General features: G+C 46.8%; 2 protein-coding genes and 1 pseudogene across 2 annotated transcripts in view; 1 reads left to right on the top strand and 2 right to left on the bottom strand.

Moving 5' to 3' along the window:
• Window positions 1–2,977: 2,977 nt before the first annotated feature.
• Window positions 2,978–3,691, bottom strand: RGS9BP (regulator of G protein signaling 9 binding protein). The gene has a single exon (XM_049786986.1). It carries the CDS (start codon window positions 3,689–3,691, stop codon window positions 2,978–2,980), a length of 714 nt encoding a protein of 237 aa, XP_049642943.1.
• Window positions 3,692–5,304: 1,613 nt separating this feature from the next.
• Window positions 5,305–22,652, top strand: part of ANKRD27 (ankyrin repeat domain 27) — a 68,046-nt gene continuing 50,698 nt past the window's right edge. Inside the window, exon 1 of the mRNA XM_049786989.1 lies at window positions 5,305–5,421. The gene's annotated coding sequence lies outside the window, so the exon portion shown is untranslated. The remainder of the gene's footprint in view (window positions 5,422–22,652) is intronic.
• LOC126029356 (uncharacterized) lies at window positions 14,969–15,124 on the bottom strand (annotated as a pseudogene).

The raw sequence follows: 22,652 nt of genomic DNA, 5'->3' as shown, positions 1-22,652 counted from the left end.
GGCCCCCAGAGCTTCTTCTTAGCACAGAACTTCTTTGTTTAATAAAGTGCCCATCTTTGTTTTGATTTCCAAGTTCTTGGCTTTTTGGTCAAGGATATTTCTCCGCACAGGTATTTAACACAAAAGATTTCTAACAACCTTAATTTTTGGAAATACAGATGCTATCTTTAATTCTTACCTTCATTTTGGGACAGTGGATTCTTTCTGTCATAAACTTTAACTCTGACCTCATCATTTTTACCTGATTTTATAATATTTGTTTCTTCTATTGTTATCTGTCATAAGAACCAAATGCCTTTTGTTTGTTTGTTTTTGGGCCACATCCAATGATGCTCAGGGGTTACTCCTCGCCATGCACTCAGTAATCCTGGCTTGGGGGACCATATGGGATGCTGGGAATCAAACTGAGGTTCGTCCTGGGTCAGCCATGTGCAAGGCCCTACCGCTGCACTATCACTCAGATCCCAAGAACCAAATACTCTTATTAAATAAATTCTTTTGATTTAAATAGCTAACTTGAATGAGGCTTCTCTCAGAAAGCAAACTGTTGAATATTATGTAGAAACGAGAACAGAGAACTAGGCAAAGTGGTAGTTCCAAATGATGCCAACTATTTCTAAGGATTACAATTTTCAAACTCACAGAGCTGTTCTGGTTAATAGGTCACAGGTTAAGTACATTTATTGGGGTTCAACTTTCTCCTTTTGTACGCATAACACTTGATCAGCCGGCTCTGTAATTTCAAAGGGTAGAGGAGTTTGACTAAGATCCACATCTGGCTGCTCACATCAGTAAATACATGAAGTGGTTTCTAGAAAGCATGACAACAAAAAAATTTTTGTCTCTGTTGTTTACCATGGATTTCTCAGTGTCTAATAGGGTATTCCTTTAAGAAATCCTGCTGAACAATGGCTTTTTCACCCCATGAACCAAAACACATCGATCGGGACTGAATCAGTGTTAGAAATAGAAGGATGTACTTGAAGCTTGGTTCTTAGGGACTTTTTCTAACACTGCCTCCTCTTGTACGAGAGAGCTGTGATTCTGAGGGAGGTGTCAGATTCCTGTCATATTGTAGACAGAAGGAGGGTATGAACTGGTGCAAAAGAATGTGGCCTAGCCTCTGCCCACACTCACCTAGACTGGGTAAGGTAGGTTATTTTCATTAAACTTTGAGTTGGATTAAGATCTGCTGATTTTTGTTGTTGTTGTTGTTGTTTTTGGGCCATACCAGGGGTTACTCCTGGCTATGCACTCAGAAATTGCACCTGGTAGGCACGAGGGACCATATGGGATGCCAGGATTCATCCTGGGTCGTCTGCATGCAAGGCAAACGCCCTACTGCTGTGCTATCTCTCTGGCCCCAGGACTGGTGTCACCTTAGCAGCTCACTGCTCTTGCCTGTCCTTCAACCCCAGAGTCCCCTGGATGTTTCTTCCTTCTGGCCCCTCTCTCACTGCTGGATTGAAAGTGAAAACAAGAAATCCTTGCCTGCTTTCAGCCAAACTAGTCTCAAGTTTTATTGCAAAAAACCTGTAGAATTAAATACAGCTGTTTTCAGAAGTGGGCTTGGTATGATGTCTCACATTCCAGATGGGACACAGGGGGTTTGGGGTATTTCCTTCCTTATTGACCCTAAGAAGGAGGTGGCACCTAGCACCCCCTGAAGGCTACACCTGTGCTCTGCCCTCAGGAAGATCCATTTTTTAAAATGGATGTAGCTGTCTATTGTGAACCTAAGTTGGTAAGTACAAACCACACCTTTGATTCTGTCCTTGAAACCAATGCCACATGGCCTAGATACAAAATCACCTCTAACAGTTCACCACGTGGCCATGTGATTTTTCCTGGAAATCATTTTTATTTTTAAAAGCTTATTACATTCCAAAGGAAAGAGACTCTCTTCTAGCCTTCAGAGACTATTAGCTCAAAACTTTAGTGTACCAGTGGTACCAATGTAGCTTGCAGGCAAGGTGTGTGTGTGGCAGGGGGGCATGGTAGGGCCCAGAGAGAGCAGAGCCACTATCTCTGAAGCTGGCTTTCCCACAGGCCAGAACACATATTCCAGGGGATAGACAGGATTAAGGGTTCCAAAGAGGATTCGCCCAGCCCTCCTAAAGGGGATCAAAAAAAAACTCTGGTCTAATTCTGGGACAAAAATAAAGTCTCCATCAGAGAAGTGCATGCTTAGATAGCACATAGCCCTTCCCAAAGCTTGTGTACCTCCCAGGCCAGCTGGAGTGAGCCTTTTCCCATAGGAGGAAGAAGGGCCCGGGTCCCAGCACAGGGCAGGTCACCCATCTTCCTAATTTCCTGAGTAGCTAAGGGTATGCAATATCTTAACTCTAAAACTCTCTTGCTGCTAATGGCTAAACTGTGCCAAGGAACGGAAACTGTGCCATCCAGAAAGCACTCGCTTGAACTGTTATTTGCCATTTCTCTAAGCTTAGGCCCCAAAGGATTAAGGTAAATAAAAACCGCTTACATCTGACAGCTTTGTGCTTCTTGTTCCGGAAACCAGCCCCCCCTCACCTTTCGAAAGCAGCCCCTCACCAACAGCCTTTCATTTGTGTGACCTTTTCCAAACTGTCGGTGCAGAAGGGAGTGGTGGGGCACCAGGCTTCCATTCAGTGTAAACACGCTCCAGCGAGCACACGTGGTAATCCATTAACTCCATGAAATCTGGGGTAACCGTGGACCATTTTCTATTTATAGGGGCTAAAGCTCCTGCATAGGTTAGCTTCAAAGGCTTAAGCGGCCCATGAAAAATGAACCCCCCTGGGCCAGCAAGAGGAAAAAACCGAGTTCTTGAGCTGCCCAAGCAGATGGGTGCTTGAGACGCACGTGTATGAAGAAGACATAACTGTGCTTTTTAAGAGTCGTCCCCCTTTTATACATGCTGGACCCCACTACCAGCATGTCCCAAGTCCTGGCAGTTGTCTTTTTCTTGTCTCCCAGGAGGAGAATGCGGCGTCGGTCAGCTCAGCTTCGCCACGCACACGGCCAGCACTACCGTGGCCAGCAGTACGGCGCTGAAAACCCCCGCAGCCGTGGCCTTGCTGAGGTCGCAGGGTCGCCTGCGCCCTCCTACCGACATGCCACCCCCAGAGGAGGCTCCGGCGCTGGCACTGGACAGCAGCTCGGCGCCCGCAGGCTGTTGGGCCTGCACGGTCCAACGGGGCACATTGACCTTCATTTCCATCTTCTGCATCATCTCGCTCACTTGCAAAACCTCTCGCTCCAGTTGCTGCAAGTCGTGCACCTCGAAGTCCTGCTCAGCATGGTCCGACAAACTGCGGGCACTCAGCACACGCGCTGCCACGCCGCTGGTGGCACCCGCCACGCCGGTGCGCACTAGGGGTCCCCGCGGCGCATGCAATGGGAATCCGGTGCCCAGCTCCAGTGAGCGTCGCATGTCGGCTTCCAGGAGGTCCAGGCAGCTGGAGAAAGTCGCCCAGAGGCGCTCGAACTCGACGCGTTCCTCGGTGTCTAGGCTCCGGTCTCGAAGCGCGGTGGTGAGCCGGACGCAGACGATGGCCGCCAGCTCCTGCGCCCGATGGCGCGTCTTCTGCAGCTGCTCCCGCAGGTTCTGCGTGTCCGCCGAGCCCCCGAGGGTCAGCACCAGGTGGTGGTAGCACGCCGTGGTCTTATTGAGCCTGTGCAGCAGCTCCTTGCACTCTTGTCTCGCCATGGGCACGTTCCCACCAACCCAGGTCCCCTCTTAGCTGTCAAGCCTTCAGCTTGGCTGCAGGGCTGCAGGGCTGGTGGCTCCTAGGCTTGCAGCTTGGCTGCAGGGCTGGTGGCATGGTCGATGCTGAATCTGGCTCGAAGATCTGGGCCCGCGATGGTTAGACCCGGTAAGGAGGAGAAACTGGATTAGTTGTCCCTGGTCCTGTCATCCATCCAGTCCCGTGACATACGTCCAAGGTCACCCACTTGCGGTGGTAACGCTGCTGCATTGGCCAAGTTTCTTTCCCCCACTTTCCTCCAGAGCTCTGGCCTGGGCTGGCCGGCTACTGAGCCGTGCGCTCTGCCTTAGGGGCCTGTCTGGGGGAGCAGCTTGGCCGTGTTTCTTCGGATCCACACGCCCCCGCCTGTCCTAGCTGGGCGCTTCCATCCTCTGGACTAGGAGGGAGAGGCGGGGGGAGGGGGCATGCTGGGCAGTCACGTGTAGGTGCTTTAACTCTCCCTCCTTGGCAGTCTAGTTAGTGCAAGGCTGGTACTAGCACTGGGCAGAACCAGATTCCCCGTTAGTTGTGAATGGGGAAACTGAATTCCAGGTAAAAGGGGATGGAGGTAGCGTCTGCCTTGCCCGCGCTAGCCTAGGACAGACCTGGGTTCGATTCCCAGGCGTCCCATATGGTCCCCCCAATCCAGGAGCGATTTCTGAGCGCAGAGCCAGGAGGAACCCCTGAGCATCACCGGGTGTGCACCCCTCGAAAAAAAAAGAAAAGAGACCTCAGCTAGGAGGAGCGATGGCGCAGTGGTAGGGCATTTTGCCTTGCACGTGGCTGCCCAGAATAGATCTGGGTTCGATTCCCTGGTGTCCCATATGGTCCCCCAAGCCAGGAGCGATTTTTAAGCGCATAGCCAGGAGAAAACCCTGAGCTGTCATTGGGTGTGGCCCAAAAATTAAAAACAAAAGGGGGTGGAGGTAGATTACAGGGCATCCATGAACATGAAGGTAGAATCTAGGGGGACCTTTTTTTAATTTGGTTTTGGGGTCACACCCAGCAGCGCTCAGGGGTTCTTCTTGGCTCTACGCTCAAAAATCGCTCTTGGCAGGCTCTGGGGACCATATGTGATGCCGGGATTCGAACCACCGTCCTTCTGCATGCAAGCAAATGCCCTACCTCCATGCTATCTCTCAGGCCCTTAGGGGGACCTTTAACTTGCACATCTTGCAAGGGCTAAGTGCTGTGTCTCTAGCACCGGGCACCCCGGTTTTCCAAAACGGAGTTGCTGAGGGGATTGAACCAATCGCCCCTCGGGGGCGCCTGGGTCTCGCCTAACTGGTCCAGGCAGCTCAGCAGCATCTTTGCATCCCACCCCTAGTGCTAGATCTGCTCTTGGCCACGCCCCTCGGGTTCTGCGCTTGCGCAGTAGGTGTCCCCGGGACGGTACGGCTGGACTAGGAAGCACCGCGCGGGCCTGTGCTCAGCCGCCCCGCCCACCTAGCACGATGGACTCAGCGATTGCTCGATGTGCATGTCACTCATGGAAAGAGCGGCCTATGATTGGTTTGACCGAGAGGAGGCCCCGCCCAGCGGCGGAATAAGGCTGGCGGGTGGGTGGTGCTGCAGAGTCGTCGCGCTGGGCTAAGTGGGCGCTGAGGTCCAAGCGGAGGAGCCGGGAGGTGTCGCAGCAGCTCAGCTCGGGGCAAAAGCCTGGGAGTGGAACTAACTATGTGTCACCTTTCCAGTAAGCGCTTCTCTGCAGCCTGCTCGCGTTTCCACCTTTCCCTCGGGACTGCTGCGGCCCAGACCCGGGAAGGAGAGGGAAGGAAGGGGGTTGGAGGTTTTCTCCCTCCTGGGCCAGCAGCTGCCCAGGTTGGACGGGTCAGGGCCTTTTGGGGGTTTTGGGGGGGACACCTCCTGATCTGTGGCTTTCCTGCCCTGACCGGTCCGATCTGCAGCTCTGCATGTTCCTGCTGACTTTGCTCCTGGTGTCTCGTGTGTGTGTGTGTGTGTGTGTGTGTGTGTGTGTGTGTTGTGTGTATTGGTGTGTAATGTGCATGATGTGTGTGTGTTGGATATCTGTGTGTGTTGTCGGGATCAGTTGTGCGTGCATGTGTGTGTGTAATGCGTCCTCAGACCTGCTGTCCCTGGGGTGAGTTTGGGCCTGGGTGCAGTGGGCAGGTGGTAGCTCTCCTGCCAAGTGCTCTTTTGGTTTGCTGGTTGTCTTGTTGGATAGCTGAAGTTGAAGTCCTGGAAGGGGGCAGCTTGGAACCTTCAGCCAGGAGCTCTTGGCCCGAGTGTGTGGGAGCAGAGATAGTGGACACTCGTCTTGCTGGGTAAAGATTACTTTTAAGCATCTAGATATGTTATGGGGGTTTTGGCTGACACCCGGTGATGCTCAGTGGTAACTCCTGGCTCTGCACTCAGGCATTATTTCTAATAAATAGTATATAGGTCCCATATAGAATGCCTGGAATTGAACCCTGACCACGTGCAAAGCAAGAGCTCTCCTCTGCACTATCTCTCCAACCTTGTTAAGTTCTTTCTGCTGAGAATGGAATGCTCTGAGCCTTGAGAGTTGGCCTTGCTCCACAGGCGACTTCTCCATATGCTGTGGACCTGCTTAGGGGACCTGAGCTCCAAGAGGCCAGTGAAAGGCACTGGAGCAAGCAGAACCTGTTGATTAAGCATTTGGGGCTTTCCAGGAATTCGAGGCCAGCAAAACTGGAAGGACTAATAGTTTTGCACACAAACTGGGGTTTCCCAAGTTTATGGTTTAATGGCAGAAGACTCCTATTTTGACTAAGTGTTGCACTTTTCTACCAACCCTAGAGAGGAGAGCTCTGAAAGATTTCCCTCCCTCAGTCCAGTGAGATAGTATAGCGGGTAAGGTGCTTGCCTTGCTCATAGCTGACCTGAGTTCAGTTCCTGGCATCCCATCTGGTCTTCTGAGCACAGAGCCAGGAGTAAGCCCTGAGTTCTGCTGTGTGTAGCTAAAGGAGCCGAGGCTACAGAAATGGTCGGGAGAGAAGGGTGGTGGATTGGGAGAGGCTCTCAACACCAAGGGAAGAAGTTGAGAGTTTATGGAGAGAACCTACAGTAGAGTGGAGGGGAGGCATTGAAGAAAGCGACAGCTGACCTCCTCATTGGCCCATGTGCCCCTCAGGGAGTAGGATCCAGCCAACCAGCTTAAAAACCTTTGTTGGGGGGAGTTCTGGCAACCTTTGGTCTGGGGAGTATAGGTGGGAGCTAGAACTTCTGCTGAGGGATCAGAGTACAGCTGGGAGGGCTTGCCTTACACTTGCCTATGGCTGACCTGGATCCGATCCTCAGCACCCCATAGAGTCCCCTGAGATCACCAGGAGTGATCTTTGTGCACTGAGTCAGAAGTAAGTCCTGAGAATTGCTGGGTGTGCCCCTTCCCCAAAACTATACTTCTGGTTAGTCCCACTGGGAAGCTGATGCGGTGCGGAGGTTGGGTGGATGTATTCTGACTGCGGACACCCTGGGCGACTTGATTCTTTGCATGACTTGTAACCTGCAGCAACCCTTTTTGTGGAAAAGGAAATAAAGAGCATTGCTGGGAGCAAGTCTGCTCTTTGTGCCTGCTTGTCATCAGAGCTTTGAATGTGTATCCTGGACAGTGCACTACACAGTACAGACACTGTCTCCTGTGTCCTTGTGTCTATCAAAGTATTCTTATTAATATATATTTTTCTGTTCTGGTTTTTGGTTTTGGTGACACACCTAGCAGTGCCCAGGGACTGCTCCCACTGGCTGTGGTGCTCAGGCATTGCTCCCTGTGGTGTTTGGAAGACAGGGCTCCCTCTCTCATTAGAAGCATGTGCTCTATCTTTCCTCTCCCTTGATGAAATACTGGTTGAGTTGGCTGTCTGATAACTTCACTCCAGAGGAGTAAAGGAATGTGACTAGATACCAGACCTAGAAAGGATTCAGAGAATCCAGACCTGACTTGCCCCAAGGTTGCCTCTGCAGCTGAGAGGTACTGAGAAGGGTCCTGTCCAGGGTGATGGGTAGTGGTGACTTGTCGGCAGCTCAAGGAGCAGGGAGATTGAGTGGCAGCTGAGTGATTGTGCTCACTTATGCTCCCCTCTTGCCCGCTCCCCTTTCCTCTTCTTCCACATTCCAGCTGTCAGGATTTGGCCAACTCTGGTTATGCTCTTTGTTTAGGGGCTTTTTGTCATGCCTGCCTGGATCCAATCCTTCCTGCATCCTTGGATATGGACAGTGGATTTTCAGCTTCTGTGAGAAATGCTCCCTGCCTGGGAGTTTACATCTCTGACACTCCCCTTTTCCTTTGTTCAAGTGGAGGAACAGTTAACTGCACGCCTGGCCTACATTGAGCCTCTAGCAGGCTGAGTGCTTTGCAGAGGAGCTTGGAGAAAAAAATATAAGCAGGTTTTCACTGATATCCCAGCAGAGGTACCAGAGACTGGAATACCATACATTATATCCATTTGGTATGAATAGAGGAATAGGAAGTTATTTGCCTGTTCTTTCTGAATCCTGAGTTAAGCCAGTTGGAGACTGCCACTCAGGGGGTTTGGTCAGGGTTCCGGAAGGGAGGAGCAATGCCTAGCAAGGAGAGTTTGGCTGCATCGGTCTCTTGGCAGCACATGCCTGCTGGGCTTGACTCTATGTTCATCAGGTGGCCCCTAACCGACTCATCCGGACTGGCAGGAGACAGTTAAAAACCACAAACTTCTGAAATGCTCAAGACTGCTTCAAGGCCTTGCCCTTACTGTCCTGCTACTAGAATGACCTTTAGAAAACACCTTTAGGGGGTTGATATCTTTAATCATGAATCATGTAATCTTTAATGCTGGAGGTTAAACCCAGTCCCATAAATCTTTAGCACCAGGGTAGATTTATTTTATTTCATTTTATTTTATTTATTGTCATTATTATTTTGAGTTGGAAGGTTATATCTACCTCTGCTCAGGGCTTACTTCTGGTTCTACGTTCAGGGATCAGGGTTCAGGGAATAGGGCCCAGGTCTGCTTGCAAGGCAAGTGCCCCTACTCTCTGTACTATCTCTCTGGACCCCCAGGGTCGATTTCTTTTAAAAATGAGTTTTATGGGGCCAGAGCGATAGCATAGTGGTAGGGCGTTTGTTTTGCATGTGACCAACCCAGGACGGACCTGGGTTGGATCCCCGGCATCTCATATGGTCTGCCTGAGTCAGGAGCAATTTCTGAGTGTATAGTCAGGAGTAACCCCTGAGCGTCACAGGGTTGCCCCCAAAACCAAAAAAAAAAAAAAAAGTTTTTAAGAGGATTTTCTTACCTTTCCAATCAGTTTACATTGTGGGTTGTATTAAAGTCTAAAATTATTTATTTATTTATTTTTGATTTTTGGGTCACACCCGGTGGCGCTCAGGGGTTACTCCTGGCTCTGTGCTCAGAAATTGCCTGTGGCAGGATTGTGGGACCACATGGGGATCAAACCTGGGTCCGTCCTGGGTCGGCCACATGAAAGGCAAATGCCCTATCCCTGTGGTATCGCTCCAGCCCCTGAAAGTGTTTCTTATACTCAAACTTGTTAGGATTATTATTTTTTGATTGATTGTTTATCATTTTTATATTTTTGGGAGCCCCTAGGTGGTACTCAGCAGGTCTGTGGCCCCACCTGTGATTCTTGGCCAATTGGGCCAGAGATTCAGTGCAAGGGCTTATGCAAGGCATACCTCTGCTAGGGTGCTGGCCATCTCCAGGGCAGTACCTTGCATTTGGGACCTTGTGGTACCAGAACTAGGACTCAGGTTGGGTGCAAGCTATTATCTCCTGTCTCCTCAATTGTTTTTAAGCATTTCCCCCTATTTAAGAATTAAATGGGACCTTGTGGTACTAGAACTAGGACTCAGGTTGGGTGCAAGCTTGTTTTTTTTTGTTTTTTGTTTTTTTTTGTTTTTGGGCCACACCCGTTTGATGCTCAGGGGCTACTCCTGGCTATGCGCTCAGAAGTCGCTCCTGGCTTGGGGGGACCATATGGGACACCGGGGGATCGAACCGCGGTCCGTCCTACGCTAGCACTTGCAAGGCAGACACCTTCCCTCTAGCGCCACCTTCCCGGCCCCTCCTCAATTGTTTTTAAGCATTTCCCCCTATTTAAGAATTAAACTGTGGCTTGGGATGTAGTGTAGTGGTAAAGCACTTGGCACTATGAAAGTTAGTGAATTTAAAAGTTAAGTGAAAGAATTAAACTCTGGCATTAAGTACTATATTCTATGCAGTTATTTCATATTTTTACATTGGGACAAGAAAGCTTATCCCAGTATGTCCCAAAATGGTGCTGTGGTAGCTGGGGTTAAGTTTAAGTCTAACTATAGAGCACAAAGCCGGGAATTATCCCTGAGCACGTTTGATTATGACCCAAACTCCTTCACCTCATCTCTTCAAACATGGTTCCACGTAGAATTCAAAGAATCTGTACCCATCTGGAGATGGTGACTAAGAGATACTTTAAGAGTTTAAGTGACCTGGAACTGAATAATAATAGCAAGTTCTGTCCCACTCAATGCTTACTAAGAGTTTCATGCAGTTATTATAGCTCTTACATTTGGCATGTATTTCTTTTTCTTTTTTCTTTTTTCTTTTTTTCTTTTTGGCTTTTTGGGCCACATCTGGTGATGCTCAGGGGTTACTCCTGGCTATGTGCTTAGAAATCGTTCCCAGCCCTGGGGGACCATATGGGTGCCGGGAAATCGAACCCCTTACCGCATGCAAGGCAAACACCCTACAGCTTGCGCCACTGCTCCGGCCCCTGACCTGTATTTTCTGTGTTGTTTGATTTTGTTTTTTGGGAGAGACTTCATAGCAGTCCTGGGGCCACTAGTACTATATGGGTGCTCTGTAGGTTGACCAATGCTGTAGAATGAACCCAATGGAGGAGTCTATCTCCAGACCTTGAGCTGTGTTTCTTTGTTTGATTTAATTATTATAACACTGGTTTACTAAGTTGTTCATAATAGTTGTTCCATGCGGTGTCCTGAAGCCCCCCCAGGGGGGACCCGGCCAGCAGGAATTAGCTGGAAAGGCTTCTCAGACAACCGCACTCCTATTTTGCTGAGTAGAAGAGCAACCACACCTGTAAAAAATCTGAAAGAGGTTAATAATAAAGACCCAAGGCAGCGTCTCACTGTTCAAGGGCACCTTTATTGGCTACAGTTCCTTCTTATATAGTGAAGGAGAAGGGGGCAGTACAAAGGTGATGTCAGTCATACTTTTGGCGCGAAGGCCCATACAAGGCAAGGATATATTTCAGGTTTCAAGGAACAAAGAAACTTAGGCATTCTCTAAATAAGGAAGTGGGCAGTGGGTCTAGGTGACCTTCAAGTTATGCTGAACGTGCTGTTTCTATGGAAACCTCTAGTGTCCTTCAAGCTGCATTTTTAATTGCTTGATTATCAGGTGGTGCAAGATGTGCCTGCCTCAGTGATCTTGAACAGACAATGTAGCATACACTTATTGATAATAGCCTAGTTCACTCCGAAATGTGGTCTTAAGGAGTGAGGCCTAGTTTCTGATAACGGTACCGGACAGTGTTGCTCTCCTCCGGGCTAGAGTTAATTATATCTACAGTTGCACATTCCTTTCTCTATAGCTCAAAAACTTACAGCAAGACTGCAAAATAGCTTTAAGGTGAAAAGCTGGAATATGGCAGAAAGAACAGCAAAATGGCCTCAAACAAGTCAGTCCCCAACATCTCCCCCTTTCTCTTCTAATAAAAGAAGGAAAGTCGTGAGCGGGTGGAAGAACCGTGTCTTAGGCATACAAGGTTTGACCAGGTCGGACACGGCCAAAGCCGCAATTAAAAGGTGGCTACAAACGCCGTGGGTGTGCACAGGGATCCGAATTATGCGCTGTAGCCTTTTTGGGCCGTGCCCTAACTGGGACCTTGCTAATCCCGTCGTAGGTGTCTCCACAGCCAAGAGCACAAGTGCCGGAGCGAGCTCCGCTTGTTAGCTATGCGCTCTATCTCCTGGAAACTTAGTGGCTGGAAAGGCGGCTTGGTGACTAAAGCCAAGTTTTCACAGGAGTCACGCGGGGTTAGATGCTGGTAGTTAACCTGAATAGAGGTTTTTGCCTGTTCATCTACCTGGTTCTTAATAAAGGCAGTGATTTTGCGGAAAATCCATGGGCTAAGAGAAAGGAGCAGCATGAGGCTAATGAGTGGGCCCAAAATAGTGGACAAGATAGTGTGAAGCCAAGGAGAAGAGAAAAACCAGCCCTGGTACCAGCCTTGTTCTTCATCGAAATGTTTTTCAAAATCTTTTATACCGTCACCAATGTGTTGAACGCTATTCCTAACTAATCCAGGTTTATCTTTGAAAATACAACATTGTTCCTTAAGGGCTACACAGACTCCCCCCTCTTACATAAGGGCAAAATATAGAGCACGACGATTTTGGAGAACAACATCAGCAAGGGAACTAATAGTATCTGTGAGAAATTGCAGACTAGTTTTGATTTCATTAATGTCTTGTTCCACTGCTTGAGTAAGAGTGCGGAAATTGGATTGAGAGGATACAAGAGAGTAGATACCAGTGCCAGCGCCAGTAGCGCCAACAGCAAGGAGCACTGCAAGTGTAATGGAGGTGAAGGGCTCACGGCATTGTCGAGAAAGGGATTGAGAAGAATAGGAATAGGGTGAGGCGGCAGGAGAGGGAAATGGTGATTTTTGGAATGAGAATAACGAGAATACAGTAATCATGTGAAAGGAGAAAAGAGGAACAAATGATGAAAGGAGTAAGGCCAGAAGCACAGGCAAAATAAGTACCATTGGGGGCTAACAGATAGGGTTGTGAGGAGGAAGAATTGTAGATGTCAATAGTTTCGTTGCACACGTCAAGTAATTGGCTAGGAAGCAGGGAGTCGTTAGGCTTAATGCAGAGGCCAGAGCCTACGACTTGACTGACTGTAATGCCATGTTGAGGTTGTGTGTTCCAACGGAGGTCAGAGGGGTTGAAGGTAGAGGAAAGGTTGCCAAACACTGCAACACCTTCATAGAAAGGAGGTTGAGGAGAAAAGCAAAGCCAACATCTTTCATAGGCAGGATCTGTAAGGGCAAGAGCAGAAGCATTCATAAGATTGAGAATAACCTGAGAGGACGGAGAAGGACCTGAAGGCATAGTGAGCTGTCTGAGAGAAGGAGAGGCAGATGGAAGAGGATAAGGAGGAGAAGGCATGTGTGATGGACCTGAATGAGGATGAAGAAAGGTGTTAGGACCAACGGCGAGGGGGTGAGAATTCGGCAACTGTTTAAGTAAACGGAGGGAAAAAAGAAGTCCAGGGTCGGTACACCTAACGTAAAGTCTGAGTCCCCATTGTACGGGTTGAGTCCAGTGATGCTGACGTCCAGCAGCAGTAAATTCGATGATGAGGGGGTTACACCAACCACGGGTAGCAGAGGATGCATCACAGTTCAGAAAAGGAGGAGTTGGGGGGCGTGAAACGGTGATGAAGTCCCAGGAGGAAGAGGGTTTCCAATAAGCAGTTCCGGTGGTTTCACAGCCCCAGGAGGCGCAAAAGTGTTGGTTATGAGCGCCACACTTATAGTCGCTGGAACGGGGCCGGTGGTGACCAGGGCAGACGTAGAAGGTGGTGAAGGGGTGGCGTAGTACATCACGGCGAATAACAGAGTTGCAGCCACCGCTAGCAGGGGAGTAATAGTCATCGGGGTCAACAGCACGAGGTTGAGGCAGGCGGAAATTGGAGGTGCCCCAGTATAGGCTTGCACCCATGGCTAGGGCACAAAGGTCGACTTGCAAGACCGGCCAAGGGATGGAGGTAGAGAGGATGGAGGTTGTTGGTGGCATCGGTGGGCATCCAAGGCAGCTAGGCAGAGTGTCTAATTCAGCATTGTCAAAGGTGGAGTCAGTTAGAAACAGGTTTGCAGGAATGGCGTCTAGCAGGAGGTTTATAAGAAAACAGCTTGGCAGAAGGCAAAATGGTTACTTCATATAAAAATTAAGAATTTGCAGAAAACATTAGCAATTTACATTACACTAGTTATTTTTGAATACCACGGGAATGCTATTTGACCTCTGTTAGACTTTGGCATAAAAGAAAATTTATAATTAACAATTGCTAATTAAAAAAAATTTTTTTAAACTGAATATAAAGGATTTTTCTTAAACTTCTAGTTATTATGTTAAAGCTGGATGCTATTTTTTAGCCATAAATACATATTCTATAGGCTTGAACTTACACATAGCAGGAAAGCCAGGTGACTGCAAAGTCCAGAAATTCTCCAGGGAAAAGTTATCCCCGATGGCCATTGAGAAATCTGGGGTTTGCCATTCTCCACACCCTCCGCCATGTTCTTAGAAGGACAAAGCTAGCTTAATACATAATTTTTAACACATGATTTTTAGTTGTAAGATGCCAGTTTGTGAACTGACCAGACTGAACCAGGTTGAAAAAATTAATTGAAATTTAAAAAATGGATAAGGCTTTAAAAATTGTATTATTATAAAATGTAGAGATAACAAATAAACAGACAAAACAAAACAACACTAAACACAACATTTTACACTTGTGGCCACTTTCATTCATCACAACAGACACATAAACAGACAAAAGGATTGATTTAAGACTTATTTATAAAAAAATTGACAAGCGCTTTTAAATATTTAGCTAGCATGTTTGTGAGAAGAAAAAAAATTTTGTAGAAAAACTTTTTTAGTTTTGAGAAGTACTTAATGTAGATGGAGTGGAACTTTGCTGAAAATAAATTTTAAGGTTTAGATTTAACACAAAACATTTTTAAAACAATTTTAATTTGAAGTTTAAAACATTAAGTAAAATGGTTAATGAGCACTGTAGAAGGAGTCTTCACTCTGAAGTATGAAATCATTTGCTGTAAATGAATAGGTTTTCTTTAAATTGGTTTTGCAGTAGAACAGTAAGACAGCTGCAATAAAGTGTTAAAATTTTTATGATTAAACACAATAGCATGAACTATGATTATTAAAGGTATAAAAAACTGATTTTAAAAAACAAACAACTGTTTTTACTATGAAGACTTTAAGTGAATAATTTGTAAAAAATATTATATACTAAATTAACTAAATGCTTAGATTATTATAAAATATAGTTAAAGACATCTGATGCATTTACACACCTAGAACTTAAGACTAAAATTATATTTAATACTAGTTAATTTGCTTATAAAGTTTAGTTACTTTTATATATTACTTATAAAATTATATATAATATATTTTTCATCAATATTATTTTTTTACTGCGACACAAATATACAGATTTGTATAATGTGCTGATATTTTGAATGCACTTAAAATAATAGTTTTTTTTTTTTTTTTTTTTTTTTTTTTTTTTTAATGCAGAAATAAAGAACAACCATTGCTGTAGCACAAAGTTAAAACTAAGGGTACTATAAAGCATACTTAGGTGTTTACTGTGCATTAAATTAACTATATTGTTTAAAAAGGCTAACCACATTATTTTTCACATAATTTTGTAAATACTTTAAAAATTAAAATAAAACTTTTAATAGAAATATAAGACTTAATTTTAACACTTTTGTGTTCGTTTGGATTTTAAAACACAAAGAAGTTTTTCTTTTACCAATATTTTGTTATCTGTAAAGTGACAGAATTATGACCTTGCTTTAAAATTTTCTGAGAGGCATGAAAAAAAAATTTATTGCCTTTATCTTTCTGTTGCTTTTTAATGTTTTAATAATTACTTTATACCACTTAATGCACTAAAATTAATAACACATATTTGACGAAGTGTAGGGCTGACAAGGTGAAGCAGAGTTTTTCACTGATAACTCGGGGAGGGGCCAGCACAGTTAACAGCAGGAAGGCTAGAGGCAAATTATTTACAGTCAGCAGGGTGTAATGATATAGAGAAGAAAAAAGCAATCTTTTAAGATTAATTACTAATTTATTGGAATTAGAGGGAGTGGCAACCGAAGAGGGGAGTCTGGGTTGCAAAAGCACCATGAGAATCATGGTTTTATTAATTGATTTGAGAATATGCAAGAGATGCTACTTTTCAGATTTTTTTTTGAATAACAAAGATTGGGTATTTCAAGGTGAATTGGAAGGCTTAAAGTGGGAGTGTCAGGGCTTGAGCTGGCTGTTCTCCAAGGCTGGCAGGAAAGAGGCTGAAGGAGGCTGAGGATTGGTTTGAGCAAAGTAAAGGGTACATTAGGCTCAGAAGTTTTAACAGCAAAGTGTAGATATCGCAAGGTTTTATGGCTTAGCAGATGATACTTTGTAATTATCCTGCTTACTGTGCCCTTAGAATTTTTTGTAGGCACTGCAGCAGTTTCTGTTTTATGGCACTTAGCCTCACTTTCATTAGTTTGTCTCTTTGAGTTCTCAAGAGGGGGGGCTTGGCCGTGGAATTCAGTGGGCAAAGGACAGACAGCTATAGATTTAGGAGGGCGGGGGAAAGCCTGAAGGGCAGAAACTTGTGAATTAAGAGAAGCAGCCTGTTTTTGAAGGCTTAAGATTTGTTTAAGATTTTCAATTTGGCCAAGTAGTTTCATATCTATAGCTTTAAGAGGGGGAGCGGTGAGAGGAGGGAATCTGCCATGGTTAGGGACTGAGCGTTCTCCGCGGTGGAGGCTGCTGAGCAGGCGGGGGAAGACTTTCTCCATTAGGGAGAAAGACAGGAAAGGTAGCGCTGGTTTTTGAGCCAAGAGCATTATCAAGTTTGTTAGAGAGGTGAGAGACCATGGATGTAATTGTGGTGAGTTGGGAACTCAAGTCAGAAAAAGGGGGGGGGGAGGGAGAAAGCAGCAACAGTTTGTTGCCGGTGTGGGGGAGCTGCTGGAATACTGGCTTTGGGGAGCGACTTCCAGGCACGGAGGGCAGCAAGAGCCATGTTGGCAAGCTGGGACCTGGAAAGTGTGTGCTGTACCTTTAAGGTATGAAAAGAGGCGAGGCCAGCTATAAGAGCTTAGAGATCAGGATTCCTGCCTATCTGCAAGGGCTTTGCAGCGGAAAAAAAAGTTAACTTCCCAAGAGACAAAGAGTTCAGCTTTTAGATTCTAAGCAGGAGAGCGTGTAAGGGGCTTGGGGGCCATAGGAGGTTACGGCTTGAAATGGCTCTTTGAGGCTTTTCCAATTAAAGGCTTTGTATTGTTGCAATTGCTGGCTAAGGAGGGGAGGGTGGTGAAACAGGGACGGAGCTGAAGCTAGGGAAGTGAAGGGCTGTTTAGGATTTTGCACAGAGGGTGCAGCGGCCTCTTCTGTAGGGGTCTGGGTGCATAGAGCAGAAGTATGGACAGAAGTAAGGGAGGGATATAAATGAGAAGCATTAGAGAGATCTTTAAGAGCATTAGTTACTTTGGAGACAAAGGTAGAAGAATCAGTGGTGGAGGGAGGACAAGGGGAAGTATTCTCAGAGGGAGAAGGGAGATGAGAGACAGAATTAGAACGAGAGGGAGTCCTGGAACACTCACGGGAGACTTGTTGTACATGAGATTCAACGGCATGGATGATGTCTTTGGCGGTTCCGGCATTTTTAGTTACAATGATATCTCTTAACAGGCTCCAATATTGGAACATAATTTTTTCCTTCTGTGAATCATCATTATTTACAAAATAATCACTCATTTCATGTCCTACTTTGTCCCAAGTGGACGCAACAATTTCTGGACAGGTAATAATAAACCAATGACATACATTATGAATAAACATAAGAAAATTACAAATATTCTTTTTTGGTAACCTCTACATGTCTGGCTTTCAACTCAGACTGAATATCAATAATGAATTTAAGTTCAGTACTCAATGAAAACACCCATGGAAGTGAAGCCAACGGGCGAAGCCCCAAGAGCCAATCAGGGGCGGTGATCAGAACGACTGAAAAAACTGCAGTTTAAATATTTGATTAAGGCTAACTCGTTTCAACGCCTACCCGGATGGGGTATATCCTGCGATTTACGAAACAGCTCCAGACTCGCCGACCCGTAGTCGTTCGGAGTGTGGCGGTGGTCTTCGAGCCCAGCGTTGGGCGCCAAAATGCGGTGTCCTGAAGCCCCCCCAGGGGGGACCCGGCCAGCAGGAATTAGCTGGAAAGGCTTCTCAGACAACCGCACTCCTATTTTGCTGAGTAGAAGAGCAACCACACCTGTAAAAAATCTGAAAGAGGTTAATAATAAAGACCCAAGGCAGCGTCTCACTGTTCAAGGGCACCTTTATTGGCTACAGTTCCTTCTTATATAGTGAAGGAGAAGGGGGCAGTACAAAGGTGATGTCAGTCATACTTTTGGCGCGAAGGCCCATACAAGGCAAGGATATATTTCAGGTTTCAAGGAACAAAGAAACTTAGGCATTCTCTAAATAAGGAAGTGGGCAGTGGGTCTAGGTGACCTTCAAGTTATGCTGAACGTGCTGTTTCTATGGAAACCTCTAGTGTCCTTCAAGCTGCATTTTTAATTGCTTGATTATCAGGTGGTGCAAGATGTGCCTGCCTCAGTGATCTTGAACAGACAATGTAGCATACACTTATTGATAATAGCCTAGTTCACTCCGAAATGTGGTCTTAAGGAGTGAGGCCTAGTTTCTGATAACGGTACCGGACAGTGTTGCTCTCCTCCGGGCTAGAGTTAATTATATCTACAGTTGCACATTCCTTTCTCTATAGCTCAAAAACTTACAGCAAGACTGCAAAATAGCTTTAAGGTGAAAAGCTGGAATATGGCAGAAAGAACAGCAAAATGGCCTCAAACAAGTCAGTCCCCAACAGTTCCAGGCATTAAATGTTCCAACACCAGCCCCACTTTTCCTCCATTATTGTCCCCAGCTCTCTACCACCTTGGTGAGAACAAATTGACTTTTGTTTGTTATAACACAAAGGCAAGTGGAATTATCAAAACTTATTAATTCGAGCCAATTTGTGATAATTGTTATAATCTCACAAATGTGTTACTAAAGGCTATGTCAGAGAATTTACTGGGCTGAATGGTGTTAGTTGAGTCTTCTGTATTATTGTTTAGGCTCATTGAGGTTGGTGGTCTTCTATGCAACATTTCCTTCAGATTTGCTGTGATCTTACTGAATTGACAACTATGAAATTTGGAGGCATATGTAGCTGCATAGTCCAGGAGCTGGTATGATTTGATGGCTTGGGGCTTAATGAGGTTCGTTTGTGGAGCTAGCCTGTTTCCATGCCAGAGGGTGTCAGTGTGGCTGTGGGCTTCTGTGCCTTCAGACAAAGAGAGGGAGTCTGCCTGTCCCCCAACCCTATTCCAAGAAGGTCCCAGAGTTGTCAGCCCAGACCAGCCTGCCTGGGAAGATTTTACTTTTAGTTCTTTTTTTGTTTTGTTTTGTTTTGTTTTTTTTGTTTTGGGTCACACCTGGCTGCGCTTAGGGGTTACTCCTGGTTCTACGCTCAGAAATTGCTCCTGGCAGGCTCGGGGAACCATATGGCCCCACCCCACCCCTTTTTTATAGTGTAATAATTTTTTTTTTTTTTTTTTTTTTTTTTTTTGGTTTTTGGGCCACACCCGGCATTGCTCAGGGGTTACTCCTGGCTGTCTGCTCAGAAATAGCTCCTGGCAGGCACGGGGGACCATATGGGACACCGGGATTCGAACCAACCAGCTTTGGTCCTGGATCGGCTGCTTGCAAGGCAAACACCGCTGTGCTATCTCTCCGGGCCCAGTTTAATAATTTTTTAAAATAATTTCTTTATTTAAGCAAAATGGTTACAAATAGTTTTGTAATTGGATTTCAGCCATTAAATGCAAACTCTCCTTCACCAGGGCAACTTACCTGCTACTACTGTCCCTCCAATGCTCGGGAAGATTTGACAGAATTGTATTCTTTTAGAGATGAATTGTGAACCTGGGCCATTTTTGAGCTGTGTTTTGATGGGGCTTTCTGGGACTTTCCCTTCCCTTGCTGTTGCTTTTTGACTTCTACTTGGGTTCTTACCCTGGACTCATTTTCTCATTGAGTCCGGAAAAACTCTTGGGCCTTTGTGCTCATCATAGGAACATGTTCTTATCTCCTCAGCCTTGGCCCTGCAAGGATTGCCACCACTCTTTCCTTCTCTGCTTCTCTTCCCCTTCTCTGAACTTTACCTCTCAATGCAGTTAGTTCACTTGACTGTTTCTGGTCCCCGCCCACCAAGTTGTTAATACATCCTTTGAAGCTTATCTTGGGTCCATCTTGGGGAGGAGTTATTGGTGCTTTGTTTACATCAGTTATGGAGAAGGCAGCTTCTGCAGCTGTGCTCCACTTATTTGAATAGCTCCCAGCCCTCTCTCTCTTTCTCTTTTCCTTCCTTCCTTCCTTCCTTCCTTCCTTCCTTCCTTCCTTCCTTCCTTCCTTCCTTCCTTCCTTCCCCCTCCCTCCCTTCCTTCCTCCTTCCCTCCTCCCTCCCTCCCTCCTTCCTTCCTTCCTTCCTTCCTTCCTTCCTTCCTTCCTTCCTTCCCCCTCCCTCCCTTCCTTCCTCCTTCCCTCCTCCCTCCCTCCTTCCTTCCTTCCTTCCTTCCTTCCTTCCTTCCTTCCTTCCCCCTCCCTTCCTTCCTTCCCCCTCCCTCCCTTCCTTCCCCCTCCCTCCCTTCCTTCCCCCTCCCTCCCTCCTCCCTTCCTCCCTTCTTCCCTCCTCCTTCCCTCCCTCCTTCCCTCCTCCCTCCCTCCCTCCTTCCCTCCTCCCTCCTTCCCTCCTCCCTTCCCTCCCTCCTTCCCACCTCCCTCCTTCCCTCCTTCCCTCCTCCCTCCCTCCTTCCCTCCTCCCTCCCTTCCTCCTTCCCTCCTCCTTCCCTCCTTCCTTCCCTCCTCCCTCCCTCCTTCCTTCCCTCCTCCCTCCCTCCCTCCTTCCCTCCTCCCTCCCTCCTTCCTTCCCTCCTCCCTCCCTCCCTCCCTCCTTTCCTTCTTCCCTCCTCCCTCCCTCCCTCCTTCCCTCCTCCCTCCTTCCCTCCTTCCCTCCTCCCTCCCTCCCTCCTTCCCTTCCTTCCTCCCTCTCTCTTTCCCTTCCTCCCTCCTCCCTCCCTCTCTCTCCTTCCTTCCTTCCCTCCCTCCTTCCATTTTCTTCACTTTTCCTTTCTTTTCTTTCTGTTCCAGCTGTGATGATGGGAGGGCACACATGTTTGGAAGCGGTGCTTCTCAGTTCTAATGTTCACCCAGGGTGGGTGTAGAGTCTCCCCCTTTACTTGCAGTGACTGCACACACCTGACTGCAGTGAGACTGGAAATCAGACAGCAAAACCTGCCAGATTCCAGGAACAAAGCTGCCAGGACTGGGCTTTGGTCCCTTGCACACTAGGGATTGAACCTGGGCATTAGCCTTAGACTTACATGGCTGGTGCTGTAAGCTACTAAACTATCCTTCAGGCCTCCCTTACACTAGCTCTTGACTGGTCATGTAGAAGTCTCTCTCTCTCTCTCTCTCTCTGGTGTGTGTGTGTGTGTGTGTGTGTGTGTGTGTGTGTGTGTGTGTGTGTGTTTAAAGCATCATTACTTCTGTGCTCTATTTGTGTCAAGGAACCAGAAAGGTTTTTTTTTTTTTTTTTTTAATGACTTCTGGCAAAATCACAATACCTGTTGTTTTGATAGGGACTCATGAAAGGATTAACTGGGCTCCAGTAATAACTGAATTCTGCTATTTAAATACCAGCATTGTTGCAGAGCTGTTTCTGGGGCCAAGGAAGGGATTGTATTTGGTCATTTTCATACTTAACTCTTAAGAGGATTGACTGGGAACTCAGGGGCCTCCTTCCAGCAGTCCCCAGAAGCGCCCAGCCCAGTAGCCAAGACATTTCTGGACCTACAGGATATAGGGAATTTGATATGGGGCCTGGGAAACTTCTCCTTCGGGAACTTCTCCATGGGAACTTCTTTGGGAGAAACAAACTTTTATCCAGCGGTGGATCATGAAATAAACTCCAAACCAGGCATATTTATTTTTATGATGGACATAGGCTCAAGAAGTGGATATTTGAACAATTCAGGTGATGCTTATGGAGTGAAGTGGGGAGGAGAGAGGCGGCAGCCCCCAGAAGGGAATCTACCACTTTCTTTCTTCCAACCTCTGTCACCCTGGGGATAGCTGGGTAAATCTAGGATTGATAAAGTTTGTCATGAGTCCCTTTCTTATCACTTAAGTCCCACCAGTCCCACTAGGCAGCCATCAAGCTGCACCTGATGTCAGCTTGTTCTGTCCAAGTGTGGGAGTTAACCCCCAGCACCCAGTTTCTTAGGGAACTGTGGACTCAGGCTGGAGCAAGGGGTTGCTCTTTGCAGGAAAGGAGAATCAATCCTGGACCTGACCTAGGATTTTCAGGTCTGTTATCTTCACTTACAGAAAAGAATAAGAGGTTTTATTTGGGGGTACTTGAGGAGGGAGGGAAGGAAGGGGAGGGATGGAGGGAGGGAGAAAGAGAGAGAGGGAGAGAGAGAAGAGAGACATCCAATTTGGAGAGAGCCCAGTACACATCCCAGAGTTTACAATGGGGGGTGGGGTGGGGTGGGAACTACATGTGCTTGCAGACACCATATATGGGGCTGACAACACACATGTGCCTCTTCCATTCTTCTGTTATTTTTTTTTTTAAATATGTATATACAATCTTTATTTAAGCACTATGATTACAAGCATGATTGTAGTCATAAACACCAGTTGACTTTTTGTTCGTTTGTTTTGGGGCCTCACCCAGCCTCACTCCTGGGTTACTACTGGCTCTGCGCTTAGGAATCACTCTGGGCAGGCTTAGGGGACCATCTGGGATACTAGGGATCAAACCCAGGTTAGCCACATGCAAGGCAAATGCCCAACTTGCCCAACTTGCTGTGCTATTGGTCTGGCCTCCCAAATTGACTTTTTATAGGATTTTCCCAACCTGTCCCTGTCCCTTGTGGGGCTTTCTACCTAGTTAATGGTCTTCCTGGGGTAGTTAATGGTCTTACCAAATATTCCTTTTCTGGCCTTTGTTCCTTTGTTCCTGCTGGTGCTTCTCCCGGTAGGGG

This window comes from Suncus etruscus, chromosome 14, assembly GCF_024139225.1.
Source record: "Suncus etruscus isolate mSunEtr1 chromosome 14, mSunEtr1.pri.cur, whole genome shotgun sequence".
NCBI classification, from domain to species: Eukaryota; Metazoa; Chordata; class Mammalia; order Eulipotyphla; family Soricidae; genus Suncus; species Suncus etruscus.
Note: the sequence above shows the minus strand (reverse complement) of the source record. Positions and strands in the feature narration are given on the sequence as shown.

What these genes read in the sequence shown, in the direction of transcription:
- RGS9BP (XM_049786986.1), bottom strand. Translation starts at nt 3,691, where the DNA reads ATGGCGAGACAAGAGTGCAAGGAGCTGCTGCACAGGCTCAATAAGACC.